This window comes from Fonsecaea multimorphosa, assembly GCF_000836435.1.
Source record: "Fonsecaea multimorphosa CBS 102226 unplaced genomic scaffold supercont1.42, whole genome shotgun sequence".
NCBI lineage: Eukaryota > Fungi > Ascomycota > Eurotiomycetes > Chaetothyriales > Herpotrichiellaceae > Fonsecaea > Fonsecaea multimorphosa.
In genome coordinates, this window is record NW_015971676.1 from 142,696 (window position 1) to 156,921 (window position 14,226).

The 14,226-nt window shown below is 51.8% G+C and overlaps 3 protein-coding genes across 3 annotated transcripts; 1 reads left to right on the forward strand and 2 right to left on the reverse strand.

Annotated features, from left to right (window-relative positions):
* Positions 1-255: 255 nt before the first annotated feature.
* Positions 256-904, reverse strand: Z520_11742 (uncharacterized protein; the record flags this gene model as incomplete). Its single annotated transcript, XM_016782230.1, has 3 exons — positions 256-616; positions 681-789; positions 841-904. The coding sequence occupies 3 exons, from the start codon at positions 902-904 to the stop codon at positions 256-258; spliced, it is 534 nt and encodes a 177-aa protein (XP_016626689.1).
* A 1,403-nt stretch (positions 905-2,307) lies between these two features.
* Positions 2,308-2,490, forward strand: Z520_11743 (uncharacterized protein; the record flags this gene model as incomplete). Its single annotated transcript, XM_016782231.1, has 1 exon — positions 2,308-2,490. One exon carries the CDS (start codon positions 2,308-2,310, stop codon positions 2,488-2,490), a length of 183 nt encoding a protein of 60 aa, XP_016626690.1.
* Positions 2,491-10,193: 7,703 nt separating this feature from the next.
* Z520_11744 (uncharacterized protein) lies at positions 10,194-11,567 on the reverse strand (the record flags this gene model as incomplete). Its single annotated transcript, XM_016782232.1, has 1 exon — positions 10,194-11,567. One exon carries the CDS (start codon positions 11,565-11,567, stop codon positions 10,194-10,196), a length of 1,374 nt encoding a protein of 457 aa, XP_016626691.1.
* Positions 11,568-14,226: the final 2,659 nt, after the last annotated feature.

A 14,226-nucleotide genomic window follows, 5' to 3' on the forward strand; every position in this document is an offset into this window, starting at 1 on the left:
GATGTGTTCATTCTGCATTAGTGTATGTATCTATTCGCTGATACCGTTCAACAGCCAAGAATTCCCTCCTACTCCGACACTTCCATTAGTGTATCCATTTTGTGATACCGCTCCCAGTGAGGTCATTTTTCCTCAATAGTACTCTGTCAGTCTGCTGATGCTCCCGTACTCAGTCACTTGAATTGGTGTCTCCGTTTGCTGATTCCGCTCTCAGCGAGGTCTTCCCCCATAACCATCCGCAACAAGCTCTGTGTATCAGTTTCCGTCCGGGGAAACAAACGGAGCTCCCAGTGCCACTCGAAGTGTCTCCTTCTTGTCTGCCGGGGTTCCTGCAGTGGGGAGCTCCAAGACCTCAAGGATGGCATTGACTTGGTCCTCGGTCAATCGGGCAATTCGGTTTGTGGGACCTCCGTGAATTGCCGCTGGGACAAGGGTACCCGAGAACGTGGGCTCACTGACTGCGGTGTGATTGTCATGAGGGTCATTGCCGTTAGCTTGGCTGCCATTGAGGTGATTGTCACTGATGTTACCGCCGCCGGTCTGGACGTCGGGCTGATGCGCGTTGAGCTCATTGTCCAAGCGCCAAGGCCAATATGCTCGAGGGTCATTGAGTTCTCTATGATACATCGCGAATCGTGAGCCTTGTGGGAAGAGGGGGACCTTAGGAGGGGATATCATACTCTATTTCTTCGTCAATCTCCCTCAATGCATATGAGTTCTCCTCATCCAAAAACCAATATATTGAACGCTTCAGTTCGAGGATGCGTCGAAGCATTCGGATCTCCAGCACTTCACCGAGTTAGCATAGGTAGGTATCATTCTGATCCAACCAACACTTACTCCAAAGGGCCTCTTTGAGGTCGTTGTGGCTTGGGGCATCGACGCGAGACTGTGGGGCGTTCATTGTTGTGAGTTGGTTGAGAATCTGATCAACGTCGTATGAAAAGCTGGTTAGAGAGCCGTGCAACTTCAGAGATATGTATGTGAGACGTGGCCGAGAAGTGGTCGAGAGGTGGTGGGAAGGAGCTACGAGGTCAGGAATATTTATACCTTAGAGCGTTGAGCAGAGGCAGCAGCGATCCTCTCCGTCACGCTATGCGCGTGCAGCTTCATATATGACTCAACCTCTGAATCATCAACAGCAAATCAGATTGCAAACGATCCAGATTGCAAACGTCAAGTCAAACGATCAAGGTCAAACGACCAAGGTCTCTTGGTGTTCTACCACCGTGACACTGAGCCCGGCTGGCGACTTCCTGCCGCTTTAACTCAGGCTGCCTCGCCTCCGGCTCAAGTACAGCTCAAGTCCTCAAGACTCTGCCTACCCTCCTCCAGCCTGGACCTGATCATCAACCATTCCATGGATTGTCAAGTCATGGCGAGGGACCGAAACAAGGTCAGGGGCCCTGAGAATGCATCGTGGTCCAATTCATGCCTTCAAGCAGTTGTTCTTTTTCCAGTGTGTCACGAGGCAATCTGAGCAGGCTGATCACAGCCCTCTAGAGTGCAATTATGGCATGAATTCGAGTACGAAGGACTATCCAAGAAGAGTCTGCGGTGCACAGCAACGACATTTCCTGCGTGCGTCACCGCGACGAGCTCTGGTTTAGCCTCGTAACGCTTGGCCAGGTCGCTGACTTAGTGCCAGACCGTGATACAGTGTCACTGCCCGCCAGTCTCTAGCCTCCCGCGCGAAGACTCTCACGAGTACTCCCGATCCTGCTGCTAAGGTCCTCATGGTCTTCTCCCTTCTTTGCTCCCCACCTGTGTCTCATCCCGTCCAATGCCTACTCGTCAAACGGTCTGATCGTGTGAAACCTGTTCCCTTCTCCGAACTTCCCTCCGTAGGGATCCAGGGGGGAGGGATTTGCCCTCCTTATCTCGGGCACGGATCGCTGATTTGTCCGAAACAATCCCAAATGACTACCAAGCGGGAAAATGGGGGGCGGAAAGGACTGAGTGCCGAAGAACAGCTGGAGCTTGCCTTGAAGATGGCTTTGAGAGGACAGATCTGGAATCCGCGGCAAATCCATTCACAACCCGCTCGCTAATAAGACTACTAAAGCTAAAACACGACATTCATGAAGTTTCAGGGAGCGTGTGTTGTCAAGAAGGAGTAATTGAGCTTGTCAGAGCATACTGACCAGTGTCAGGTACGTCGGGAAATAACCAGACGCCGATGCTTGGCAGACGGACTGAATGAAGCACTTCGCGGAAGCAGTTGCACGCACGACGCCCGCAAGCCTCGACAAGGACTTGAACCGGGGAAATTTGAAGTCGGTACGGTGCAAGATACGAGGCTTTATTATGTCGTGGCAGAGGGAGAATGGTCTGCAGATTCAGCAATCAGTCCACGACTCGATGGCCCCTGGAAGTGTCCCGAAGAAAGCCCTTTCACGAGAGCTCTACACCCTCAAGTTCTGTATTGCTAACGTAAGGAAGTGCATCAAAAACGAACTGAAGAATGTACTTGACGACCGAAAACTATGATATTATGGAGGAGCACCTTTGGCGAAGCGACCACCACGATTACCACCACGCAGGAAGTCGGGTGGACTATTGTGCGCTATTGAAAGTGTCCTGTTGGACCTCTGCGAGGTTACAGGAAGTTTGCAAGGCAAAGTGCAAGGTCTGAAATCAAGGCGGGCTTGACGCGAGGGTCTTGATGCTGAGAGTGTCTTCCAGGGCCTCATCTGCATGGTCGCGTGGAGAGATGGTGAGCCGGAATCAAGCTAGGTTTCAAACGACAACATGTGAAAGGCATGCAGGATGCCCCCAAAAGGTAGGTGATGGCTACACGTCACTGGGCTTTGGCTCTCATCGCAAACGTGGCTCTACATGCAAAGACCCCGACATCCTATGTACGAGAGGCTGCAACCTAATCCTCCGCTGTCTGCGCATGGGCTCCTGTTCCTACGCTCAATTTTCATCTCAACAGGCACCTTCAGAGACTACAAGACCATCGAAGCCGTCTTCCTGGGCGCCAGACCGCCGTCGAACAGAAACGTCAGATTGATGGGATAGGGTCGGACTGCATTAGAAGAACCAGTATTTCCAGAGATACCAGGGAATGGACTCACCAAGAAGGCCAAGAACGAAACCGCCTGGGGGAATCAGAGTCTAGGGTGGGCACAAAGAGCTGGCTTTCCCGACGGGATCGGTTTACACGTTTCCCGGCGCGAAGTCCTTATCAAGGTTGATGGTGCGCCGATCCCATTCGTGATCTCTTCATCGTATCAGAGGCTAAATTTGCAACAGATGGCGGCTATTCGTTGGGGCAAGTGATGAAGGTCGCCGCACCTCGAAACTCAACGACTCTCGTTGGACACTACCTGGATAACATGGGACGGCGCAGTGGCCTTCTTAGGCCTGCATCCACGGGGAAATATTGCGGAACCTTTCCGCCCAGCTTCGATGCGACACGAGCCGGATCTCCCGCACTCACTCCTAGCTGGGATACGTGACGTGCTGGAGAGTCGACACGATTTCCTGGCCCTTTGCGACCGCATAGCGGTCCTCACGACTCAACTGAAAGGCAGCATGCTCGTCAATGCTCGCGCAAAGCTCAGGCTTCAACGGCGACAGGCCTACGATCAGCGGCGCGCACTCCTTGACGAGGAAGTAGAAAATTGGCGTCGAACCCAACAGCTAGTGCAGACCGTCTGCCCTGCTGACGGCAGATAGCACTGGCATCGTTGTTATTTCGATTGCGTCGTCCGTCACATAGTTCCTGAACGCGACTGCCTTGCCTGAACGCTTTCGCTTGTGAGAGCGCTGCGGAGCCCAGAGGGCATCTCCGCGCAAGCAATTACCGATTGCGTACCAGGAACCCTTATGGCCAAAACAAGATCGCTGTTCGGTGCCTTCTTGTGGGCGGGAGATTCAACAGTAAGGATGACCCTCGCCGTTGGCCTCGGTTCCCTTTCCTGACAGTTCGCCCTAGTATCGAGCCGAGACGCAGATGGACGCATGTCTACGAGTCCTCCAAATGGTCTCTCGAGAAGCGGACTGGCTTAAGCGAATTCTGCTTCATGTGCAGCACGTGGGTAACGAGCGACATAGACTGGAAGACACATCGCCAGAAGCACCTCGACCACCTCGGAGTCCCAGTTCGGTGCGACCCAGTCATTTTCCGTCGTTGCACTGCTAGTGCAGGATATTGCAGTGGTTGTCTGGGTAACGCGGAACTTCCTCCCGACTTGCGGATTATACAGTTGTTGGATTGATATGACTGGCTCCGGCATCTCTCTGGACGTATACCAAAGTACATCCAGAGCCTGTATCCAATGTCCCCAATCCCATGCCCAAATCCTATCTGCTCTCTAGCGGTTTACTCTGAGCTCGACCTTTGGCACTACCTAGAAGACAGCACAGTTCTCGGTGCGCCCCAAAACGCCAACGTTTGGTCGACGGTGACCAGGATCTGGACTTCTAGCTCCAAAATGTCCTCAGACCGGAGCAGGCACACCTCTGTCGCAAGTCTGAGGGCCGTCAGACCATCAACTTGAGCGGGCTCAACGATTGCGGACCTGAAGACCCCATCGATTGAACGTGGCCGAACGATCCAACCCTGGATTTGGACATGACATCCGCGGGTGGCTGACGGGTGCCATCAAAATTGCGCCACCGATTGACGGCTCCACTTCCCTGTGCATGTCACGAGCTGGCAGCGTTTGCGGTGAATCTGACGGTTCCTCTAGCGCTGAAACCCTGCAGGCCCCTGCGTTGAGTATCTTCTTCCAAGCAATCCCTGAAAGTCAAGAGGACGGCCACTCTCTTGGATCGTTCTTGTCGGAGTTTGTTGGGGGAGAAATACCGATCGACCCAGAGATTATGTGCAAACAGCCAAGCGTTGAAACTATGGGGGTGGTCGACCTTAAAATCGGTCGCGATGAGCCCACGCCGGAGCTCCTAAGGCGTGCAGAAACGCAAAGTGGACATCTCAAGCGAAGCCGCTATCGACCGGAAAATCTAATTGAGACCACTGATGATCCAGCAGTCGAAGCTTTTGGCACTTCAATCATTGTTGCTCCAGGAAAATTCGACGGTGCCGCACTACAGAGCTCGAGATCTGAGGATAGTTCATCTTCTAGGTAGATACCCTGACATCTTATCAAATTGCGTCCAGAAGGAGACGGAAAGGCACAAAGGAAGGAACTGGATTTGACCCTGAAGACACACGTCGGGCGACTTTGGAGCCTTTTCGATGGTCTCGCAGCTTCGTGCAATTGGCGAGAAGCGAAAGTTTGTGCATCGCAAGCCGATTAAGGATCTCGAGGATATTCTTCCTCGGTCGATCAACGGTCTGCAACCATGGAGACCGTCCAGGATCTGACTGCATTACATGGCAGTCAGGCGCCGATTGCAGACCAACCGATGAGGAGTTGGTTGTTCCACTGTGCTCGAGCACGCCCTTGTCAATGTGAAGCGTCCACTTCTGGTCCCTTGTCCGCTCCCAGGGATGGAAGGGGAGGTCAATATTCGTCCGTTCTAGGGTCAACGCAAGATGGCGGCTGACACCTGTGGATGCGACAGGTGTTCCTGGTGCCAGAACTTACTCCTGTTGCCACACCCTGTCAACGACAATCCACTGGCAATCCAGGCTACGTTATACCAAAGGGAGGAATTATAAATATACAGCCCAAGTGGCCACGTTGGGAGATCATGTTGATATGATCCTCATTGGTGCATATTGCTTTGATCCAAGGACGAGCACTAAACATGGTCTTGCAACGGTTTGACAACTTTGAAGGATCTTGGGCAATAGCGAGAGGCAAGCGCGGGATAAGCGCCCAACACTGAAGCGTCTGGCCAGTTTCAGCTGTCCTCGCGTCCGACTCATCTGAGGGTAACTCGGACGACATGCCACTACTCCATTCTTTGGTACATTCCTCGGGATGGCGGCCAGCCAGCTTCAACAATCCTTGTTGAAGCTCGCCAATAATTCTCTGGCCTTGGTCCCGTTGTTGCTTTTTTCTGAGTTGCCCTTACGGTCGTTTCGTCCTTTGGCATATATTCTCCAGCTGTTGTGTTGGCATTGCTGTTCACTCGTGTCGCGGGCCTCATCATTGCGTCCTCTATATGTCAAGCTCTCACTCCAAGTCTCCACATAGCTGCCCTCTTCTCCGGATGGCTGAGCTTTTGAGCCAAGACCTTCCACCTCGCCAGTCTGGCGTTTCGTTTTGTACCGTGTCTGTATTCAGCACGTCATCACCTGATTCGGTGTGGAGAATTGAATTGGCGGTGTCTATCACTCATGAGCTTAGTAGACCATCTATCGTGCCCGGAATGGTCAAGCATTCTCTCATCTAATTCATCTCCCCTCGGGCGCAGAATCGTCATTATCTTCGGCCATCGAAAGAGTACGAACACTGAAGCTGCAGTGACAATAGAATGGTCGCAGTTACACAGGTCGGGAGTGATACTGCACTGGCGCTCGTTGGACGTATCTGTGTCCGTCGTGGAAATTTCTGGCTTCGTGTCAGATATTTTGTGAGATCGGCTTGTATCAATAGCAGATGCGGCTGGTATACTTACCCAAGGCCTTCAGAGTACCATCACAGTCGACGTCAGCAACGATGTTGGAAATAAGGTCGCATCTCAGCGGCTCGCAGCCTGTGGCATCTTTTTGCCCCGGCGTGGCCTCCATTGTCTAAATCTGCGCAAGTCGTTTTGGACGTGGACGCCGCTTGGAAGGGTCTTCGAAGATGTCATTGTCCATCTTGGGATTGGGAGAGTGGTGATTTCGAAGAGCAGAGAGCGGAAACACCGTGAGGGGGAAGCAACCAAGGAATCATGCTGGAATAATGTATATATATGGCGGCGATCCCCATGGTCGCACGAGAGGCAGGACTCCGTTCATTGCAGTCATCCGAGCTCATCAAGCCGAATCTGCCCTCCGCCTTGAAATGATGAAGAGGCGTATCTGGCACCAAAACCAAAATTCTTTACGTCCTTCTTCATTCCTTCTCCCCCGTGAGCCGACCAAGACGACAACACGTCCCATTCCAGAAACTGGTCCCACCCCGAGGTTCTTGGTGGAGTTGAAAAAAATCGTCGCTGGACCAGCCAGAGGGAGCGAAGGGAGACGCACAGACTGGAGACATCACCACCGCTTCATCCAGGAGTGCGTCAGTTGCGCCATTGGTTCTGCGTTGGTCAACATGGCGTCCAGCAATCTCCTCGACATGTATGAATCCCTCGCGCCAGCCGCTATCCATACTCAACACTTCCACCCTGGTCTCCGTTGTGGATGAGGCAGAAACGAAGCCAGGAGAGCGAAGATGCCGTTGTTGACCAGGCCTGTGTCCGTGTGCAGATGGAGATGTGTCTGAATTCGGCAAACGAGCGGGCTGGAGGGAAATGGCGACGCTCAAATCTGCGTCCTCCCGCCTCAAACCTGACAAATGTCACGCCGGGTTGGTAACGAGTGCCCGCTTTTTGGAGTTGCTGGAGGGAAATCCACTTTTCCTTGCTCTTGAATCCACTGCTTCTCAAGACATGGCAAAGGAAGTCTCCTTCAAATGCGTCGTGATTCGTTTTGCATTCCGCTCTCTTCCAGATCTCTGCAGAATGTATTGGAGGATTCTCTAATGTAAGAAAGGCACGACCTTCCTACCCATAGACTGTCGATTCATCGTTCTGCAGACCAAGGTGTCGAGCACACCGTCAGACTCCGAAGGGCATGTCCAAGTTGGCAGAGAAGGAGGCCAATGCCGCAACCAGCAACGGAAACTCGTCAGCACCTGCTGCCGGGCAGAACGCTGGAAATTCCCGCAGTCAGACCAGGTCGGGCGTGGGCTTTATGAATCCCCTCACCCCAGAAATTAAAAGAAATGATAAAGCCATCGAAGGAGAAGGAAAAAACAGCTCTCAGAATAAAATGTCAGTTTCTCTCATCGATCTTGTGCAGGTTATGCCAGCCCTCCAGGCAGAGCAATTGAGGGATTTCTTTGACCTCATCAGGTAGTCGTCTCTGGAACTTGGTTGAAACTACTTGATTAATATAATCTGTACGCATAAAAAAAGATTGATCTAGACTGGGAATCGAATAGTATATATACGTATACACATCCCAAATAGCAAAAAGTTCATTTTCTAGGTTTGGCGTCTAGATATCTTACCTTCCCCCCTCTAACCAGTTCCCCATGGGTGCTGCGGCTCCTATCCTCCCCCCGGGTGGGGAGGGTTCTCGAGCAATCTTACAGCAGCCAGGGGGGGAACCAGTTATTTGTTTTTTGATATTTCTGATTAATGAATGGTATGGGTGAGACCTCGATGCTACCTTGGGCAAATAGCGAACCATACTATTCATCAAACTAAGGGGGGAAGGCCCCTCCCGCCAAACCCGATAGAATATGAACTTTTGTGAGAGTTCCATATCCCGAACTTGAAGTGTAGCGTCTTTTTGTCGAGGTCTCAGATTACCGCGTCTTTCTTTTTGCACTTCTTTCGAATTGGGCTATGTTGACAAGAATTCCGGGTTTCTCGAATTTATATTGGAATAAAATCTGTGGATGGTGGATCCACCCTTTTCTCTTTCCCTTTCCAGCGTGAGCGTGTGTGCTCGTTACTTGGCGGGTGTGGCAATGTCCTCAATACCTGAGGCGGTGGACCCTCCTCATCCTTTCTCGTCACCGGGTGCTCAGTCCTGTTTCTGGGCCCCCGCGGTCATTGGGTACTTACGCGCATGATTGGTCGGCGTTTCTCTCTCTCTTCGAGTATGTGGAAAACTTTCACACGACCCGTCTACGAAAGGTATAGTTTTAGGACCTAGGGTATTCGGGGAACTAGGACACGCCCTGTAAAGACGAAAGACAATGGATATAATCTCTCGCAGTCTGTGCCCTTCGTGTAAGATGGGAGGCGCTTCTTGCTATATTACCTTCTCCGAGGCCTTTCTCAACCGATCTTCTCTCTCGTTGTCACCACCTTGTTGCCACATTTTCCACCCTAACAGAATTTCCATAGGTAGCAAGGCGATGATGGACTTGGAGGGAACTATGGCAATCGCAGTTCTTCCCGAAGTCTCTCATCTTTCCTTCTTTCCCTAGGAATAAACATAGCAGGAGAGGTTGGATACCATCCTGCAGGGCAGAGCGCTCCAATTGATTCATTCTGACCCATACGTTATGCAGACGTAAATCTAGAGACCGAGTCGGACACCAGCTGAATGGCGACAAAGATTCTCGAACAAATCCTCGAACGCAACAAGCTTGGTCCGACTCAGTCCGACGCAGTGCGTCCATGGCCACGACCTTGGAAATTGAGCGGGATCTCCGGCACGACGGCCGAAAGTCTACCAGCCGACTTCTGGAGGCCGCCGGAGTTTGCGGCGGTTGAGAAGACTCCGATGAAAGGGTTCCAGAGAACAATGAGCGTCAGGCACCAGGTCACTCACTTCACCATATGTAAATAACCAGTGGCATCGACCGTATCTACTAAGTCCCTCCCCCCCCCTCCCCGAGGGTCAACACCGGCAATAAGGTATATTCCGAAGAGCCTCCTGCGTCGATGCCAACCGCGAGATCTGTCCCTACCTTAGCTCTTCGGAATGCTGCCGTCTGGCCGAGCCGACTTCCTCGCTCTCGTCGCGTGCACGTCTTCGATGATGCTTGCAAACCTCGGTGACAACCATCGCCACCAAGGATCAGACAACGTCTTGACATGTCAGCACCTGGGGGGTCGAGCCCATGGTCGAGCAGGGCCCCGGGATTCATTCATTGAACCTATGCCTCCTTGCTATTAATGCATTCGCAACAAAAGTCAGATTTTAGAGAGATTGTGTCAACCCTCTTCGCGGTAGTCCCGGCTGGAGCCTGAACCTGAAGATCCTGAAGACCTCGATACCACCACCGCCGCCGATTATCTTCATCATGCTGGCATTGATATCAAGCTGTTGTTATGATTGCGTGCTTCTTCGGATTTCCCCTCTCCCCAAATGATCAGCCAAGATCAAGTAATCTGGGGACCACTAAGATCACCCCGAACTCATACAAAACTCTTACAACTTACATAATGTCATAACCCAGACAACCCAAGCAAACTCATACAAACTTCGGATAGCTCAGACAACTCTGGGAGTCTTTTGTCGGAGAGGCTCCCAGTTCTATTCCGAGTCAGTCATCCGTCAGCATTGGTTGCTCCTCCGGACCTGCCAAAGGGAGCTCCCCTGCCATCGATGCTGCCTACCTTCAGCGGCGGGTGCATACCACTCTTGACTCTTGGACGCTTTGCCCCATGCTTTCAACTCTCCGATCATGCCTCGAACGTTTGGAATCGCCCTCGATGGCATCTTGAGACATGGCATCGAGCTTTCTCTTCTTCCCCTCCTGAGCAGCATCGAGAACTGCACCGATTTGAGCACGGCGACGGTCTCTTCCCCACTCGAGTACATTGCGGACAAAGAGGCGGAGTAGGAGGTAATCTTGAGGCCTATATACTAAAAGCCCTTGGATTTGCTGGGTATAGTATATTCTGCCGCTCCCATCGTCTTCCTTCCATGATACTAAGAGGCGGGCTTCGCTCCCGTTCATGGCGATACTGAAGACTGTAGTGTCCACGGGTGAAACAGTCGATGACATCGAGAGTTGTTCGATATATCGGTTGAGCTTTTCGGCCATGTTGATACAGGTTGCCGCGCCTCCTAGACATTGATTCGTGGCTACCCAGAGGCTTCCCGCGGTAGGACCAAGCCCGTCACCTTTGATTTCGATAACGAAAAATGGATAGATGAGCCCTTGACTGTTGGCAGTATATTCGATGTCATTCATATTTTTGAATTGTCTTTGCTGTCCCGATGTGAAGTCGTTCCAGAAGTAGCCGTAAAGGATATCCGGCTTCGGCTGACTTACTGGAAGATTGATCTCCGAATCATTTGAGCTTGGAATATGTTCTCTGTGTATAGGTAAAGGTTCCTCCGTCATACCTAGACCTTCAAGTCTCCTTGAATCCGTAGGATCTTCAAAAATGTTTTTTTTGAAGTACTTGGTCACTAATGACTCGGTGCCGGTGACGTCGCTAAGGTTAGTCAGATTGGTGTCTTTTCTGATATCCTCAGCTTCTGGTTCCGGTGATTGACGCTCTTTAAACATATCATCCACGAGACCCTGAACATGTTCAGGAAGCTTCTCTCTCATGCTGCGGAGTTGGATGTTGTTATGGTCGAGGTTGCGTTCCCGGTAGCGAGGGGCTCCAACCAGGGAACATGAGGCTCTGGTCTCCGGATTGGTTTCCGGAGATGGGTCTAGTGACGGGTCTGGTGAAGTGGGCTTCTTGGGCATTTCCAATTCGGACAGGATTCTTGTCGGCTGGAAGAAACGGCAGATGCGAGTTAAGTGACTGTCCGACTTGGAGTGTTGTCGTCGGCCCTCGTCCAAAGATGCGAGCCAATCCTCGACTTTTGAGGTCTGAGAAGGTTTTGGGAAATGGAGGATTGTGGCGAGTGCTGGCGGACGATGAGGTTGCGGTTGATGGAGGCTCTCCAGGCGCGCTGGCATTATAGGCGACTCCAAAGTGTCGAGCCCTGCAGCCGCCTTGGGCGCATGACTTTCCGAGAAACTAGACATATTCATCGAACAGGATAATGGTCTTTGCGTAAAACCAGGTGTCTCGATTGAAGAGGGGGAAGGATGGCCTCCGGTAAGACTGAGCTGTGAGGTGTCGTCGACGTCTTTGTTGTGTAATGGAAGGAAAAGACTGTGTAAGGGGAACAAAAGACTGTGTGAGGGAAACAAAGGACGAGCGTGTAAAATGTGGCGGTCTTTTTCAAAGGGGTCGTCCGGATCCATCCTCGGCCGCCCACCGTGCCTTTGTTGTCTTTGTCTTGCAGGTGAGTCATGTTCCGGGTGCAGCTCAGACTGTCTCTACCTCCCACCTCCCTCCAGGAGGTTACCCCTGGGCATTCTTCGTCCAAGTACTGTTCAGTCTCTTTCAGTAGTCCAAGGGAGCCGAAACCTCGGGCATGCTCGTCCCAAGGTCCCTGGTCGTGAATGATGTTCTTCCGGAGGGGACCTTCAGGCAGCGGCTGGAACGGGGTGTCAGATTAGAAGGGTGGTTTTTTGCTGTATCCCATACGCAGTCCTGTTGGAGTCAAACTGTCAGAGAGAGAGAGAGAGAGAGAGATCTCGTGGCGTGGAAGATACATGAGCGCCGCAGAGCGGAATGCGGTAGTCTTGGCGCCTCGACGTCACGTGAGGTGCGGCATCACACGAGTCGCCGTGCTTCAGCTTGCATCTGTCCAACCATTGCCTAAACAGGGCGGGATCAGCCTCGAATTCGGGCACTCGCCGGCCGCGATCATTCCTATAGATTGGAACCTCGTCGGCTGCGGGATTTAGCCCCAAGAGCGCTGAAGGTTTGAATTCGAGCCCGATGGGAATGTTATTGCGATCGCACAACACTCGGGACTTGATAGTTGGGCGAAAAGGGATCGAATCGAGACGACCAAGGAGTTCTTGTCGGTCAAAGCGATACACTCGCCTCACTGGGCTTACACCACGCGCTAGTGGATCAGCGAGCTCTCGACCACCCATGTTTCTAGCATGGTCGACCAGCTCCAGAGGCAGGCAGTCTATCCAAGGATGACTGCTGAAGCGCTGGATCAGCGTCCATGATGCATGTGCAGAGCCTGCAGAAAGAACAGCGTGTCTGCCACATCTGCATCTCTCGAAAGCTGGGAACCGGTTCCCATTCATAGGGGAGTGTTGTCTCCGGTCAGATAGAAATCCCCACAGCAGTCAAGGAGAATAGAATGCCAGTTAATCCGGGAGCAGACACCGCACAGTTCGATATCTTTCCTTCTGCCCGCCTGTAGCCGAGATCCATATTTGGCGGTGAGATGATCAAGGAACTTCATGTCCAAGGTTCTCTGGGAAATATTGTTTGCGCAAATATTAACTCCGTAATCGAGAAAAGCGTCCTAGAAACATTGAAAACTTAGTGCCAAAAATTCAAGAAGAGTGATAGCTTTTATTTCTTTCTCTGCCTTCTATGTACCATTGGTACTGGAGTCGAAGGGGCAGTGCGTAAGAAACTTTGAGGCAGCAGCGCGGGAGCTTGGGCTTACCAGGTCAGTGTGAGAGGTAGCGGGAAGCGCAATACACGCCGAGTTATTTACGAACACCTGGCTCATGGTGCGGACAATGTAGTTGATTAGCGTTTGTCATGGATCACCTATTGCCAGAACATCGTCAGCCGAGCCGCATTGGAGCCAGGACGAAGGAATTCGTAAAAGAGCATAAACATCTTGAGCACTGCTGAACGTTGGACCTATTCTTCTCGGGAATGCAGTGTGACTCTGCTCCACTACATCACTACTTATGATTGTGGCACTCCGCACATTTCCAAGTTCACATTGGTAGATCACTTTTTTGACCATCATGTAAGTCAGCAAAGCCACCGAAGATTTGAGAAGCGTTGCAGAGAGGGTCCCATTTACAAACGGGACTTTGATTCCGGCAGAAGAAAACAAAGACTGTTGGCTGATGCTGTTTCAAACTCAACCTGAACTTACCCACATCGGAAGCTCGCAACTGTATTTAGTAGCCTTCCTCACAGCAAAGATACTTCGGCGTACAAGTCTTGCGATGTGGGCAAACGGTTGAATCGGGAACATGGAAGTCGTCGAAAACGTAAGGAGCAGAGGCCAAGGGCGACAGGTCAATGGTCCTGGAATTTCTGCTGAATCAAGGCCTTTGGAATTTCCGGAAGGCCGAATCTATCGCTGCTATGACACTGCTGGATCCATAGATATCGGCGGGGGTATGGCCCCAACACTACCCTTGGGATCGCTCAGGAAGGCAACATGCTTCCAGGAAGATTTCACCTCACCAAAGCCATTATCGTTTTCTGGCCCGAGCAAAACGCGCCTTGAAAGCAAGTGCTGAGTAAGTTGCCTGAGTGGTGGCGGAGGTGTTGCACACTCAGCAGCGCCTGAGCGGCCGGTAATTACCCATTGTGGACCATTTTCGGCCTTCGGGCATCCGTGTTTTGGGTCCCGGACACTCAAGCCTAGATAGGGAAGCCCAATTTCTGACCCTGGCGCTCAGCTATAGTTTCCAGCAAAGTTTCAAGGAAAGGGCCTTGCATCAAGCATGTTCGAATCTTTATTGAGTCTACCTTTAATGTCGCTTAGTTTTCAATCCCTGAAACAAGTTCCTCACGAGTCTGTCTTGTACACGATAATCCCTGTCTCTATATTCTTCTACCGGCACGGCTCACAGAAGA